Raw genomic sequence first — 16,111 nt, 5'->3', positions numbered from 1 at the left:
GTGAAAATCAGAGGTAAAAAAACTGTATAAATACTGTTCAGTTTCTTGCACAGACCGATCGTTTCGTGTCTTTACACATCAATGTATCGTCACGAGCCGCAGGGTTTATCAAATTTTCATTTTTGGGGTAACTATCCATTTAATTTCTGCTTTTGATGCACTGCACAAAAAACTCTTACAGTTTTTCCAATCCATCTGAAATGTTTTTTTTTCTTTTTTTCTCCATTTTAATTTATCAGTGTATCTGACATTTTAAGTGGACTTCAGGGAAGAAAGAATGACCCCTTTAAAGAAAGTTGGTGGTGGTTCTGGTCTTGTGTGTACTTTAATTCACTTGTATCAGGGATATTTTTTCCTGAAGGCTGCAGTAACAGATTCTGACCAAGTAGTTGCGCTGTTACTGCATTTTACTTCCTGCAGTTTTGAGCTCATTTTAAAAACAATTTTAAATGATAAAGACAATTTATTTTCTTTTAATTAACCAAAGGGAAATAACCTACATGTTTTGGTAGCTATGTCTATTATTATTAATTTTTATTCCCTGCATGCAGTGCATGTGGTTGACCATGCCTGTCTTGTGTCTCATACAGACAGCTATGACCCTGAGGCCTATAACCCAGAGTCTCCGGGACTGACCGGGCCAGGCAGAGCTCAGTACCGCCATTTTATTCCTCGCATCCAGACACAGAGACCCAATCTCATCGGCCTCACTGCTGGGGACGGACAAAGCTCACGAGGTATCAGATGTGAGAGACGAGTGCCACACAAATGACTGTTTTGCTTGTGTATTGCATGAGATTTTTAAACTCGTTCACAATGGCAGCATGTAACTGAACTCTGGTTTATTTGTGTTTTTAGCGGCTAACATAGTAATCCAGACAGAGCCATCTGTCACGAGTGTTTCGAGCGGAGAGGTGAGGTACAGCTCTGAGCAGGAGAACAGGAAGAGATGTTTGCCATCTACAGATGGACCACAGGCCAAAAAACCCTGGATGGACAAGTGAGTGACGAGTGATCCGAGACCAGTGTCCTCGGAGACAGACTGTAGTAAAAAAAAGTTTTTAGATCATATCAAGTATAATATTCCTCAAAAATTTGGAACAATTCCAGTTTTAATGTTTTTGAAAGAAGTCTCTTGTGCTCACCAAGGCCTCATTAATTTGATAAAATATTCAGTAAAAACTAATATTGTGTTATTACACCTTAAAATGTTCTGTTTTAATGTATTTTAAAATGTTATTTATTGTTATGATGGCAAAGCTACATTTTCTGCTGCCTTTAATTTAGAATTTAATATCTTAGATCCTTCTAATATCCTGATTTATTTTTCAATTATTCAATTATTTTTGGTGCTCCAGTATTAATAAGTTCTAATCAATATAGTTTTATGAATTAAAAAAAATTGTTTTTGATATTTTAGTGAAAACAATGATCTATTCTTTGAATAGGGAGTTCAAAAGAACAGCATTTATTTGAAATAGTATTGTGATATATATAGAGGATCATGTGACACTGAAGTAGTGACTGCTGAAAATTCCGTTTTGCCATCACATGAATAGATTACATTTTAAAATATATTAAAATATACATATCTTTTAAATGTAAAAAAATTCATAATTTAACTTTTTCTTTTTTAATCAAATAAATGCAGCCTTGCTGAGCATATGAGACTTCTTTTAAAAACATTAGAAAAAAACAAATCCTGAATTATTTCAAACTTTTTATCTGTAGTGTGTGAGATATGTATTGTATATGTGACCTGTGCTGGCAAAATGAGTCACAATGAGCACATTTTCAAAAATGAGTTATTTTTATGTTCACATACTCTATTAAAAGAATGATGTATGATTTGTTGGAATCGGACGAAAAATGACACCCGTTTGAAGTCGATAGAGTCAGCAAAGTCAGTTTTGAGAAAAATCGAGTTAAAGTTTTCTGAAGGTTCCAAAGCAAAATCACAGAGCAACGTTGCATCTTTTCCTCCACTTCTTTTCTTAATAATAATTTCTATATTAATAGTCACAATATAGCTATTTTTATTCTATCTTTGTTATTATAAGTAAGAACAGATGCAAAAAAAACACCGTAGAACAAATATAAGAAACCAACAAATAATGCATTACCTTTTTCATTTTACATACAAGCAAAAGCATTCATCAAATGTAAAAACCCCTTTAGTGTGTTCATTACAAATAAAATGATTATTAAAACTACAAAAGTAGTTCAGTCAAGAGCAGCGAGTGATTCTTTTATTGTTAGATTACCATTAATGAGGCGACCTGTATTAAGACCTACTGTAATGCACGGATCTAATATAATGTTACACATCAGATGTTTTTCCCCCAACAGTTCCCCAAACATTCACTTAATACATAACAGATTATTTTTGCTTGAATACTTAAATACTGTAATTCTGTGTATATTTATCGGGATCACGTGCTGTAGATGACAGTCAGCGTGAGAAGCGAGCAGCGAAAAGGTACTCCTCTCAGAAAACGTACAAATAAAGGTAATTAAACATCTAAAAATTATTATATGGAGCATTGGGATCGCTAGACGAGGGCTTAATGAACTAATTTTTGTGAAAACCTCAAAATCGAAATTTTTCATCTTTTTTTGTTTTTGCCTGTAGCTCAAAATTAGCCCGTGCGCATTCCGACTCATTTTGCCAGCGCGGGTCACATTTATATAGAATATATAATGAAATCCTGGAGCGTGAAGGAATCTAATGATGCAAGAGGAGGATGTTCTGTTTTTGTTATGTAATGGGGTATTTTCTGTTTTACAGGCAAAATTTCAATAACCAGCATAAGCCCACCTTCCCGAAAAAGAACCATTACGTCAACACCAAACTAGAGGTCCGCAAAATCCCCCGGGAGCTCAACAACATCACCAAACTCAATGAGCACTTCAGCAAGTTTGGAACAATAGTCAACATCCAGGTAAACATTCTATATAGATTAGATTATCAACTGCATACATTTTTGCTCAACACACTTGCTCATAGGGCTGGGTATCGTTAAAAATGTTTCAATATCTATACCGATACCTTAACTTTGATACCGGTTCCTGAACGATACTTTTTCCGAGACCAATTTTATGAAATCCATGTTGACAAGATTACATTACACATTACCTCAAAAAAACTTGTTGCAGCTTGTTGACATTTTTACAGTCTCGCTCCTGAGCCACTGCACAAAGGAACAAGATGTAACCAACACAATAAATCAGTGCAAATAGATTTCAGTTTCCACATCTTTTAGGCTAAGCTTACATTAGATTCATTTTAAAACGCATAGCTCAGAGTCATCATTTCTATTAATTTTCCACTGATTTACTGATGAGCATTAGCTGCTTCCAGCGCTGTCTGTTTTCTCTCTTCTGCGATCGCTGTTCTGACTCAGAGGAAGCTCATTCGCTGCTCATATGTCAATCATATTACACGTTCATAACCCGCCCTGTCTACGATGACGAACGTCCATTACATTTCCACGTTCCGTACGCAAGAAACCCAGAAAAACATTTCTATGGTTGAAACATGAAGCTAATAAACACATGATTACAACAGTATATGATTTGTATGTGATTTTCATGAGATTCTGCTTATTTTCATAACAAAACTGCAGTAAAGGTGCAATAATATACACTATGAACGTGGAAATGTAATGGACGTTCGTCATCGTAGACAGGGCGGGTTATGAACGTGTAATATGATTGACATATGAGCAGCGAATGAGCTTCCTCTGAGTCAGAACAGCGATCGCAGAAGAGAGAAAACAGACAGCGCTGGAAGCAGCTAATGCTCATCAGTAAATCAGTGGAAAATTAATAGAAATGATGACTCTGAGCTATGCGTTTTAAAATGAATCTAATGTAAGCTTAGCCTAAAAGATGTGGAAACTGAAATCTATTTGCACTGATTTATTGTGTTGGTTACATCTTGTTCCTTTGTGCAGTGGCTCAGGAGCGAGACTGTAAAAATGTCAACAAGCTGCAACAAGTTTTTTTGAGGTAATGTGTAATGTAATCTTGTCAACATGGATTTCATAAAATTGGTCTCGGAAAAAGTATCGTTCAGGAACCGGTATCAAAGTTAAGGTATCGGTATAGATATTGAAACATTTTTAACGATACCCAGCCCTATGAGCAAGTGTGTTGAGCAAAAATGTATGCAGTTGATAATCTAATCTATATAGAATGTTTACCTGGATGTTGACTATTGTTCCAAACTTGCTGAAGTGCTCATTGAGTTTGGTGATGTTGTTGAGCTCCCGGGGGATTTTGCGGACCTCTAGTTTGGTGTTGACGTAATGGTTCTTTTTCGGGAAGGTGGGCTTATGCTGGTTATTGAAATTTTGCCTGTAAAACAGAAAATACCCCATTACATAACAAAAACAGAACATCCTCCTCTTGCATCATTAGATTCCTTCACGCTCCAGGATTTCATTATATATTCTATATAAATGTGACCCGCGCTGGCAAAATGAGTCGGAATGCGCACGGGCTAATTTTGAGCTACAGGCAAAAACAAAAAAAGATGAAAAATTTCGATTTTGAGGTTTTCACAAAAATTAGTTCATTAAGCCCTCGTCTAGCGATCCCAATGCTCCATATAATAATTTTTAGATGTTTAATTACCTTTATTTGTACGTTTTCTGAGAGGAGTACCTTTTCGCTGCTCGCTTCTCACGCTGACTGTCATCTACAGCACGTGATCCCGATAAATATACACAGAATTACAGTATTTAAGTATTCAAGCAAAAATAATCTGTTATGTATTAAGTGAATGTTTGGGGAACTGTTGGGGGAAAAACATCTGATGTGTAACATTATATTAGATCCGTGCATTACAGTAGGTCTTAATACAGGTCGCCTCATTAATGGTAATCTAACAATAAAAGAATCACTCGCTGCTCTTGACTGAACTACTTTTGTAGTTTTAATAATCATTTTATTTGTAATGAACACACTAAAGGGGTTTTTACATTTGATGAATGCTTTTGCTTGTATGTAAAATGAAAAAGGTAATGCATTATTTGTTGGTTTCTTATATTTGTTCTACGGTGTTTTTTTTGCATCTGTTCTTACTTATAATAACAAAGATAGAATAAAAATAGCTATATTGTGACTATTAATATAGAAATTATTATTAAGAAAAGAAGTGGAGGAAAAGATGCAACGTTGCTCTGTGATTTTGCTTTGGAACCTTCAGAAAACTTTAACTCGATTTTTCTCAAAACTGACTTTGCTGACTCTATCGACTTCAAACGGGTGTCATTTTTCGTCCGATTCCAACAAATCATACATCATTCTTTTAATAGAGTATGTGAACATAAAAATAACTCATTTTTGAAAATGTGCTCATTGTGACTCATTTTGCCAGCACAGGTCACATATACAATACATATCACACACACTACAGATAAAAAGTTTGAAATAATTCAGGATTTGTTTTTTTCTAATGTTTTTAAAAGAAGTCTCATATGCTCAGCAAGGCTGCATTTATTTGATTAAAAAAGAAAAAGTTAAATTATGAATTTTTTTACATTTAAAAGATATGTATATTTTAATATATTTTAAAATGTAATCTATTCATGTGATGGCAAAACGGAATTTTCAGCAGTCACTACTTCAGTGTCACATGATCCTCTATATATATCACAATACTATTTCAAATAAATGCTGTTCTTTTGAACTCCCTATTCAAAGAATAGATCATTGTTTTCACTAAAATATCAAAAACAATTTTTTTTAATTCATAAAACTATATTGATTAGAACTTATTAATACTGGAGCACCAAAAATAATTGAATAATTGAAAAATAAATCAGGATATTAGAAGGATCTAAGATATTAAATTCTAAATTAAAGGCAGCAGAAAATGTAGCTTTGCCATCATAACAATAAATAACATTTTAAAATACATTAAAACAGAACATTTTAAGGTGTAATAACACAATATTAGTTTTTACTGAATATTTTATCAAATTAATGAGGCCTTGGTGAGCACAAGAGACTTCTTTCAAAAACATTAAAACTGGAATTGTTCCAAATTTTTGAGGAATATTATACTTGATATGATCTAAAAACTTTTTTTTACTACAGTCTGTCTCCGAGGACACTGGTCTCGGATCACTCGTCACTCACTTGTCCATCCAGGGTTTTTTGGCCTGTGGTCCATCTGTAGATGGCAAACATCTCTTCCTGTTCTCCTGCTCAGAGCTGTACCTCACCTCTCCGCTCGAAACACTCGTGACAGATGGCTCTGTCTGGATTACTATGTTAGCCGCTAAAAACACAAATAAACCAGAGTTCAGTTACATGCTGCCATTGTGAACGAGTTTAAAAATCTCATGCAATACACAAGCAAAACAGTCATTTGTGTGGCACTCGTCTCTCACATCTGATACCTCGTGAGCTTTGTCCGTCCCCAGCAGTGAGGCCGATGAGATTGGGTCTCTGTGTCTGGATGCGAGGAATAAAATGGCGGTACTGAGCTCTGCCTGGCCCGGTCAGTCCCGGAGACTCTGGGTTATAGGCCTCAGGGTCATAGCTGTCTGTATGAGACACAAGACAGGCATGGTCAACCACATGCACTGCATGCAGGGAATAAAAATTAATAATAATAGACATAGCTACCAAAACATGTAGGTTATTTCCCTTTGGTTAATTAAAAGAAAATAAATTGTCTTTATCATTTAAAATTGTTTTTAAAATGAGCTCAAAACAGCAGGAAGTAAAATGCAGTAACAGCGCAACTACTTGGTCAGAATCTGTTACTGCAGCCTTCAGGAAAAAATATCCCTGATACAAGTGAATTAAAGTACACACAAGACCAGAACCACCACCAACTTTCTTTAAAGGGGTCATTCTTTCTTCCCTGAAGTCCACTTAAAATGTCAGATACACTGATAAATTAAAATGGAGAAACATTGATGTGTAAAGACACGAAACGATCGGTCTGTGCAAGAAACTGAACAGTATTTATACAGTTTTTTTACCTCTGATTTTCACCGCAATGTCTGAACTGTCCCGAGCGCGTCCTCAAAAGCCTGATACGACGACTTCTTGCTTTATGGCGGAACGCAGACTTATAAGTGCATTACCGCCACCTATCTCTCAAATGGACCATTGACACTATCTACAATCTCAATTAAAAGTGTCAATGGTCCATTTGAGAGATAGGTGGCGGTAATGCACTTATAAGTCTGCGTTCCGCCATAAAGCAAGAAGTCGTCGTATCAGGCTTTTGAGGACGCGCTCGGGACAGTTCAGACATTGCGGTGAAAATCAGAGGTAAAAAAACTGTATAAATACTGTTCAGTTTCTTGCACAGACCGATCGTTTCGTGTCTTTACACATCAATGTATCGTCACGAGCCGCAGGGTTTATCAAATTTTCATTTTTGGGGTAACTATCCATTTAATTTCTGCTTTTGATGCACTGCACAAAAAACTCTTACAGTTTTTCCAATCCATCTGAAATGTTTTTTTTTCTTTTTTTCTCCATTTTAATTTATCAGTGTATCTGACATTTTAAGTGGACTTCAGGGAAGAAAGAATGACCCCTTTAAAGAAAGTTGGTGGTGGTTCTGGTCTTGTGTGTACTTTAATTCACTTGTATCAGGGATATTTTTTCCTGAAGGCTGCAGTAACAGATTCTGACCAAGTAGTTGCGCTGTTACTGCATTTTACTTCCTGCAGTTTTGAGCTCATTTTAAAAACAATTTTAAATGATAAAGACAATTTATTTTCTTTTAATTAACCAAAGGGAAATAACCTACATGTTTTGGTAGCTATGTCTATTATTATTAATTTTTATTCCCTGCATGCAGTGCATGTGGTTGACCATGCCTGTCTTGTGTCTCATACAGACAGCTATGACCCTGAGGCCTATAACCCAGAGTCTCCGGGACTGACCGGGCCAGGCAGAGCTCAGTACCGCCATTTTATTCCTCGCATCCAGACACAGAGACCCAATCTCATCGGCCTCACTGCTGGGGACGGACAAAGCTCACGAGGTATCAGATGTGAGAGACGAGTGCCACACAAATGACTGTTTTGCTTGTGTATTGCATGAGATTTTTAAACTCGTTCACAATGGCAGCATGTAACTGAACTCTGGTTTATTTGTGTTTTTAGCGGCTAACATAGTAATCCAGACAGAGCCATCTGTCACGAGTGTTTCGAGCGGAGAGGTGAGGTACAGCTCTGAGCAGGAGAACAGGAAGAGATGTTTGCCATCTACAGATGGACCACAGGCCAAAAAACCCTGGATGGACAAGTGAGTGACGAGTGATCCGAGACCAGTGTCCTCGGAGACAGACTGTAGTAAAAAAAAGTTTTTAGATCATATCAAGTATAATATTCCTCAAAAATTTGGAACAATTCCAGTTTTAATGTTTTTGAAAGAAGTCTCTTGTGCTCACCAAGGCCTCATTAATTTGATAAAATATTCAGTAAAAACTAATATTGTGTTATTACACCTTAAAATGTTCTGTTTTAATGTATTTTAAAATGTTATTTATTGTTATGATGGCAAAGCTACATTTTCTGCTGCCTTTAATTTAGAATTTAATATCTTAGATCCTTCTAATATCCTGATTTATTTTTCAATTATTCAATTATTTTTGGTGCTCCAGTATTAATAAGTTCTAATCAATATAGTTTTATGAATTAAAAAAAATTGTTTTTGATATTTTAGTGAAAACAATGATCTATTCTTTGAATAGGGAGTTCAAAAGAACAGCATTTATTTGAAATAGTATTGTGATATATATAGAGGATCATGTGACACTGAAGTAGTGACTGCTGAAAATTCCGTTTTGCCATCACATGAATAGATTACATTTTAAAATATATTAAAATATACATATCTTTTAAATGTAAAAAAATTCATAATTTAACTTTTTCTTTTTTAATCAAATAAATGCAGCCTTGCTGAGCATATGAGACTTCTTTTAAAAACATTAGAAAAAAACAAATCCTGAATTATTTCAAACTTTTTATCTGTAGTGTGTGTGATATGTATTGTATATGTGACCTGTGCTGGCAAAATGAGTCACAATGAGCACATTTTCAAAAATGAGTTATTTTTATGTTCACATACTCTATTAAAAGAATGATGTATGATTTGTTGGAATCGGACGAAAAATGACACCCGTTTGAAGTCGATAGAGTCAGCAAAGTCAGTTTTGAGAAAAATCGAGTTAAAGTTTTCTGAAGGTTCCAAAGCAAAATCACAGAGCAACGTTGCATCTTTTCCTCCACTTCTTTTCTTAATAATAATTTCTATATTAATAGTCACAATATAGCTATTTTTATTCTATCTTTGTTATTATAAATAAGAACAGATGCAAAAAAAACACCGTAGAACAAATATAAGAAACCAACAAATAATGCATTACCTTTTTCATTTTACATACAAGCAAAAGCATTCATCAAATGTAAAAACCCCTTTAGTGTGTTCATTACAAATAAAATGATTATTAAAACTACAAAAGTAGTTCAGTCAAGAGCAGCGAGTGATTCTTTTATTGTTAGATTACCATTAATGAGGCGACCTGTATTAAGACCTACTGTAATGCACGGATCTAATATAATGTTACACATCAGATGTTTTTCCCCCAACAGTTCCCCAAACATTCACTTAATACATAACAGATTATTTTTGCTTGAATACTTAAATACTGTAATTCTGTGTATATTTATCGGGATCACGTGCTGTAGATGACAGTCAGCGTGAGAAGCGAGCAGCGAAAAGGTACTCCTCTCAGAAAACGTACAAATAAAGGTAATTAAACATCTAAAAATTATTATATGGAGCATTGGGATCGCTAGACGAGGGCTTAATGAACTAATTTTTGTGAAAACCTCAAAATCGAAATTTTTCATCTTTTTTTGTTTTTGCCTGTAGCTCAAAATTAGCCCGTGCGCATTCCGACTCATTTTGCCAGCGCGGGTCACATTTATATAGAATATATAATGAAATCCTGGAGCGTGAAGGAATCTAATGATGCAAGAGGAGGATGTTCTGTTTTTGTTATGTAATGGGGTATTTTCTGTTTTACAGGCAAAATTTCAATAACCAGCATAAGCCCACCTTCCCGAAAAAGAACCATTACGTCAACACCAAACTAGAGGTCCGCAAAATCCCCCGGGAGCTCAACAACATCACCAAACTCAATGAGCACTTCAGCAAGTTTGGAACAATAGTCAACATCCAGGTAAACATTCTATATAGATTAGATTATCAACTGCATACATTTTTGCTCAACACACTTGCTCATAGGGCTGGGTATCGTTAAAAATGTTTCAATATCTATACCGATACCGGTTCCTGAACGATACTTTTTCCGAGACCAATTTTATGAAATCCATGTTGACAAGATTACATTACACATTACCTCAAAAAAACTTGTTGCAGCTTGTTGACATTTTTACAGTCTCGCTCCTGAGCCACTGCACAAAGGAACAAGATGTAACCAACACAATAAATCAGTGCAAATAGATTTCAGTTTCCACATCTTTTAGGCTAAGCTTACATTAGATTCATTTTAAAACGCATAGCTCAGAGTCATCATTTCTATTAATTTTCCACTGATTTACTGATGAGCATTAGCTGCTTCCAGCGCTGTCTGTTTTCTCTCTTCTGCGATCGCTGTTCTGACTCAGAGGAAGCTCATTCGCTGCTCATATGTCAATCAATCATATTACACGTTCATAACCCGCCCTGTCTACGATGACGAACGTCCATTACATTTCCACGTTCCGTACGCAAGAAACCCAGAAAAACATTTCTATGGTTGAAACATGAAGCTAATAAACACATGATTACAACAGTATATGATTTGTATGTGATTTTCATGAGATTCTGCTTATTTTCATAACAAAACTGCAGTAAAGGTGCAATAATATACACTATGTCAATGTGAAATACTATCTCTAGTCACTAAATCACCACAGTTACTCATTCCATTTAAATTGTACTTTTGTATAAACTTACTGTGCATATCTAGGTGAAGGCCAACGTGCAATACTATAAATGTAATTGTATTTACTTGTAAAATTGTACTGTACAGTCTTATAGTCTTTATTGTCTGTGGTTATATGTTTGTTGTTCTAACACCAGTCAGGAGTAGTGCTCTTAATTTCGTTGTATACAGAAAAATACAATGACAATAAAGGCATTCAATTCAATACGGGGTGTTTGGGTGTTTACAGCTAAGCAGTAGCGATTAGCCTGCTATAAAAACAAATAGCAACATTAGCTGGCCAAAGCACACATTAGAACATTAGATGAAGGCTTATAAATAGCCTTACATTTATGGGGGTTGGGACACTTACACACTTACAGCCTCATGGGCATAACCGGCATAAACTAGTGTTTTTCCATGATGCCTCACCAGAGCCAATCACCAGCACTTGATTTAGGCACATCAAGCATGCTTATTGGCTCACTGAAGTGGACGAGATTAACCCCTTAGGTATCGAAATTTGGTACCGAACGACGAGACATTTTTTGATACTAAATTGTATCGAGGCAATTCGGTCAGTGGCTAAAAAGTATACCCAGCCCTACTTTCTCAACAAGATTGCTTTTGTCATTGTGGTCATGTAATACTTTTGTTGCAAAGATCACTTAATGTAGTTGTAGTGATTGTGCTGATTCTGAAGTTAAACTGCATCCTGTATTGTGATTTCCACAGGTGGTGTTTGGGGGCGACCCCGAGGCGGCATTGATCCAGTACACAGCTAATGATGAGGCTCGGAGGGCCATCTCCAGCACCGAAGCTGTTCTGAATAACCGCTTCATCAGAGTGTACTGGCATCGAGAGGCCACATCCAACTCACAGGAACAGGGACCCAGTCAGAGCACAAACCCTGGACACCAACATCCCGCAACTCACAAGGTCTGTCAGAAGTGTGTGATGCTGATGGATTTTCATATTCAGACAGCATTAGAACTTGAATGTGCAATACATTATATTCCTATGCAGTTCCATTGTGGTGGTGTTCTAATATTTGGGGAACAGACTCTTACTGGCCAGTCCTATTTTTGATATTTCTGAGATCCCACTGAAACAATTGTGTCAGTTTTTAGAGATTGTTCACCCAAAAATGATTAATTGATATTCTGTATGTGACTGTTCATCCATGGATGAGACTTGGTTTCCCATTCGTCTACATTCTTTGACTGAATTTAGTTTTGTTTGCAGGTCGTTAATAAGCTGCACACCGCAGGATCTTATGTGCTGAACAAAACCTTCCCTAAACAGCAGACTGCCACAGGAGCCGCAGGCACAACGGGCAGCACTGAACTTACCAGCCCAAGCCAGGAACCTTCAGTGGTAAAGAAAGCACATGAATGTTTGCACACATCTGACTGAGAGAATACATGCTAGCATGGAACAAGTACCCAATCCAGTGATCCAGTCTAAAAAGTTCTTATCATAAAGTAGTGCTGGGTGGTATACCGGTTCATACCGAATACCGGTGTTTATTTTTGTTATGATATGAATTTTTTAAATACCATAATACCGGTGTATGTCACTTAACGTTCGGAATGCGACACTGTTTGAAATTATCCACCGCCACAAATATCCACCGCCCCTACCATCAGCTCCCGCGTCTCTCACACACACACACGCACACACACACGAGCGCGACTTTAGCACTAGATTTAGCAACTTTCAGACCCTTTTAGCGGCTTTCACCATAGAATATTCATACTGACAAACCTAGCGACTTTTTTGGATAAACCTTAGCTATGGTTCAGTTGGAGGATTTCGCCAGTGCTGTTCCGCGAACGCGAGGTCTGACTTTCCCCGAGAAGTGTCGCCTCTCTCGGCGTCTGTTCTGTGCAGTGAGCGGCAGAGAAGCACCGCAGCGACTCCTCAAATGAGTACAAAACAGCGTTTCCTAGCACCTGTCGCTTACTGATTGTTTGGAATTATAAATATGAGCGTAGTTCGTCTGTTAATATTACATGCACTTTTTAGTTTGTTACTCAGACGCAGACAGTGCTGCATGAGACAAAAAAGTAATCTAGCCAAAACAACCACATAGCCGCTCTTTAGTGTAGATGCATGTTGATTTTATCAGACGATGCCGCGATTATAAATGAGAGTGACTCCTGGTTAACATGTATTAAAAGGGGTCGTCAAGTTTGGAACAATAGTCAACATCCAGGTAAACATTCTATATAGATTAGATTATCAACTGCATACATTTTTGCTCAACACACTTGCTCATAGGGCTGGGTATCGTTAAAAATGTTTCAATATCTATACCGATACCGGTTCCTGAACGATACTTTTTCCGAGACCAATTTTATGAAATCCATGTTGACAAGATTACATTACACATTACCTCAAAAAAACTTGTTGCAGCTTGTTGACATTTTTACAGTCTCGCTCCTGAGCCACTGCACAAAGGAACAAGATGTAACCAACACAATAAATCAGTGCAAATAGATTTCAGTTTCCACATCTTTTAGGCTAAGCTTACATTAGATTCATTTTAAAACGCATAGCTCAGAGTCATCATTTCTATTAATTTTCCACTGATTTACTGATGAGCATTAGCTGCTTCCAGCGCTGTCTGTTTTCTCTCTTCTGCGATCGCTGTTCTGACTCAGAGGAAGCTCATTCGCTGCTCATATGTCAATCATATTACACGTTCATAACCCGCCCTGTCTACGATGACGAACGTCCATTACATTTCCACGTTCCGTACGCAAGAAACCCAGAAAAACATTTCTATGGTTGAAACATGAAGCTAATAAACACATGATTACAACAGTATATGATTTGTATGTGATTTTCATGAGATTCTGCTTATTTTCATAACAAAACTGCAGTAAAGGTGCAATAATATACACTATATGTCAATGTGAAATACTATCTCTAGTCACTAAATCACCACAGTTACTCATTCCATTTAAATTGTACTTTTGTATAAACTTACTGTGCATATCAAGGTGAAGGCCAACGTGCAATACTATAAATGTAATTGTATTTACTTGTAAAATTGTACTGTACAGTCTTATAGTCTTTATTGTCTGTGGTTATATGTTTGTTGTTCTAACACCAGTCAGGAGTAGTGCTCTTAATTTCGTTGTATACAGAAAAATACAATTCAATTCAATACGGGGTGTTTACATGAGAAAAGCTAAGCAGTAGCGATTAGCCTGCTATAAAAACAAATAGCAACATTAGCTGGCCAAAGCACACATTAGATCGCGATCGGAAGGCTTATAAATAGCCTTACATTTATGGGGGTTGGGACACTTACACACTTACAGCCTCATGGGCATAACCGGCATAAACTAGTGTTTTTCCATGATGCCTCACCAGAGCCAATCACCAGCACTTGATTTAGGCACATCAAGCATGCTTATTGGCTCACTGAAGTGGACGAGATTAACCCCTTAGGTATCGAAATTTGGTACCGAACGACGAGACATTTTTTGATACTAAATTGTATCGAGGCAATTCGGTCAGTGGCTAAAAAGTATACCCAGCCCTACTTTCTCAACAAGATTGCTTTTGTCATTGTGGTCATGTAATACTTTTGTTGCAAAGATCACTTAATGTAGTTGTAGTGATTGTGCTGATTCTGAAGTTAAACTGCATCCTGTATTGTGATTTCCACAGGTGGTGTTTGGGGGCGACCCCGAGGCGGCATTGATCCAGTACACAGCTAATGATGAGGCTCGGAGGGCCATCTCCAGCACCGAAGCTGTTCTGAATAACCGCTTCATCAGAGTGTACTGGCATCGAGAGGCCACATCCAACTCACAGGAACAGGGACCCAGTCAGAGCACAAACCCTGGACACCAACATCCCGCAACTCACAAGGTCTGTCAGAAGTGTGTGATGCTGATGGATTTTCATATTCAGACAGCATTAGAACTTGAATGTGCAATACATTATATTCCTATGCAGTTCCATTGTGGTGGTGTTCTAATATTTGGGGAACAGACTCTTACTGGCCAGTCCTATTTTTGATATTTCTGAGATCCCACTGAAACAATTGTGTCAGTTTTTAGAGATTGTTCACCCAAAAATGATTAATTGATATTCCGTATGTGACTGTTCATCCATGGATGAGACTTGGTTTCCCATTCGTCTACATTCTTTGACTGAATTTAGTTTTGTTTGCAGGTCGTTAATAAGCTGCACACCGCAGGATCTTATGTGCTGAACAAAACCTTCCCTAAACAGCAGACTGCCACAGGAGCCGCAGGCACAACGGGCAGCACTGAACTTACCAGCCCAAGCCAGGAACCTTCAGTGGTAAAGAAAGCACATGAATGTTTGCACACATCTGACTGAGAGAATACATGCTAGCATGGAACAAGTACCCAATCCAGTGATCCAGTCTAAAAAGTTCTTATCATAAAGTAGTGCTGGGCGGTATACCGGTTCATACCGAATACCGGTGTTTATTTTTGTTATGATATGAATTTTTTAAATACCATAATACCGGTGTATGTCACTTAACGTTCGGAATGCGACACTGTTTGAAATTATCCACCGCCACAAATATCCACCGCCCCTACCATCAGCTCCCGCGTCTCTCACACACACACACGCACACACACACGAGCGCGACTTTAGCACTAGATTTAGCAACTTTCAGACCCTTTTAGCGGCTTTCACCATAGAATATTCATACTGACAAACCTAGCGACTTTTTTGGATAAACCTTAGCTATGGTTCAGTTGGAGGATTTCGCCAGTGCTGTTCCGCGAACGCGAGGTCTGACTTTCCCGGAGAAGTGTCGCCTCTCTCGGCGTGTGCTCTGTGCAGTGAGCGGCAGAGAAGCACCGCAGCGACTCCTCAAATGAGTACAAAACAGCGTTTCCTAGCACCTGTCGCTTACTGATTGTTTGGAATTATAAATATGAGTGTAGTTCGTCTGTTAATATTACATGCACTTTTTAGTTTGTTACTCAGACGCAGACAGTGCTGCATGAGACAAAAAAGTAATCTAGCCAAAACAACCACATAGCCGCTCTTTAGTGTAGATGCATGTTGATTTTATCAGACGATGCCGCGATTATAAATGAGAGTGACTCCTGGTTAACATGTATTAAAAGGGGTCGT

General features: G+C 37.3%; 1 protein-coding gene across 1 annotated transcript in view; it reads left to right on the top strand.

Moving 5' to 3' along the window:
* LOC107587280 (RNA-binding protein 27-like) overlaps positions 1–16,111 on the top strand; it is a 36,766-nt gene that overhangs the window by 13,104 nt on the left and 7,551 nt on the right. The window contains exons 9-13 of the mRNA XM_016274998.1: positions 591–737; positions 859–1,000; positions 2,789–2,942; positions 11,708–11,911; positions 12,218–12,349. Coding sequence (XP_016130484.1) covers positions 591–737; positions 859–1,000; positions 2,789–2,942; positions 11,708–11,911; positions 12,218–12,349 — 779 coding nt within the window. The remainder of the gene's footprint in view (positions 1–590; positions 738–858; positions 1,001–2,788; positions 2,943–11,707; positions 11,912–12,217; positions 12,350–16,111) is intronic.

This window comes from Sinocyclocheilus grahami, unplaced genomic scaffold (genome assembly GCF_001515645.1).
Source record: "Sinocyclocheilus grahami isolate Dianchi unplaced genomic scaffold, SAMN03320097.WGS_v1.1 scaffold91.1, whole genome shotgun sequence".
In the NCBI taxonomy this organism is placed as follows: Eukaryota; Metazoa; Chordata; class Actinopteri; order Cypriniformes; family Cyprinidae; genus Sinocyclocheilus; species Sinocyclocheilus grahami.
Note: the sequence above shows the minus strand (reverse complement) of the source record. Positions and strands in the feature narration are given on the sequence as shown.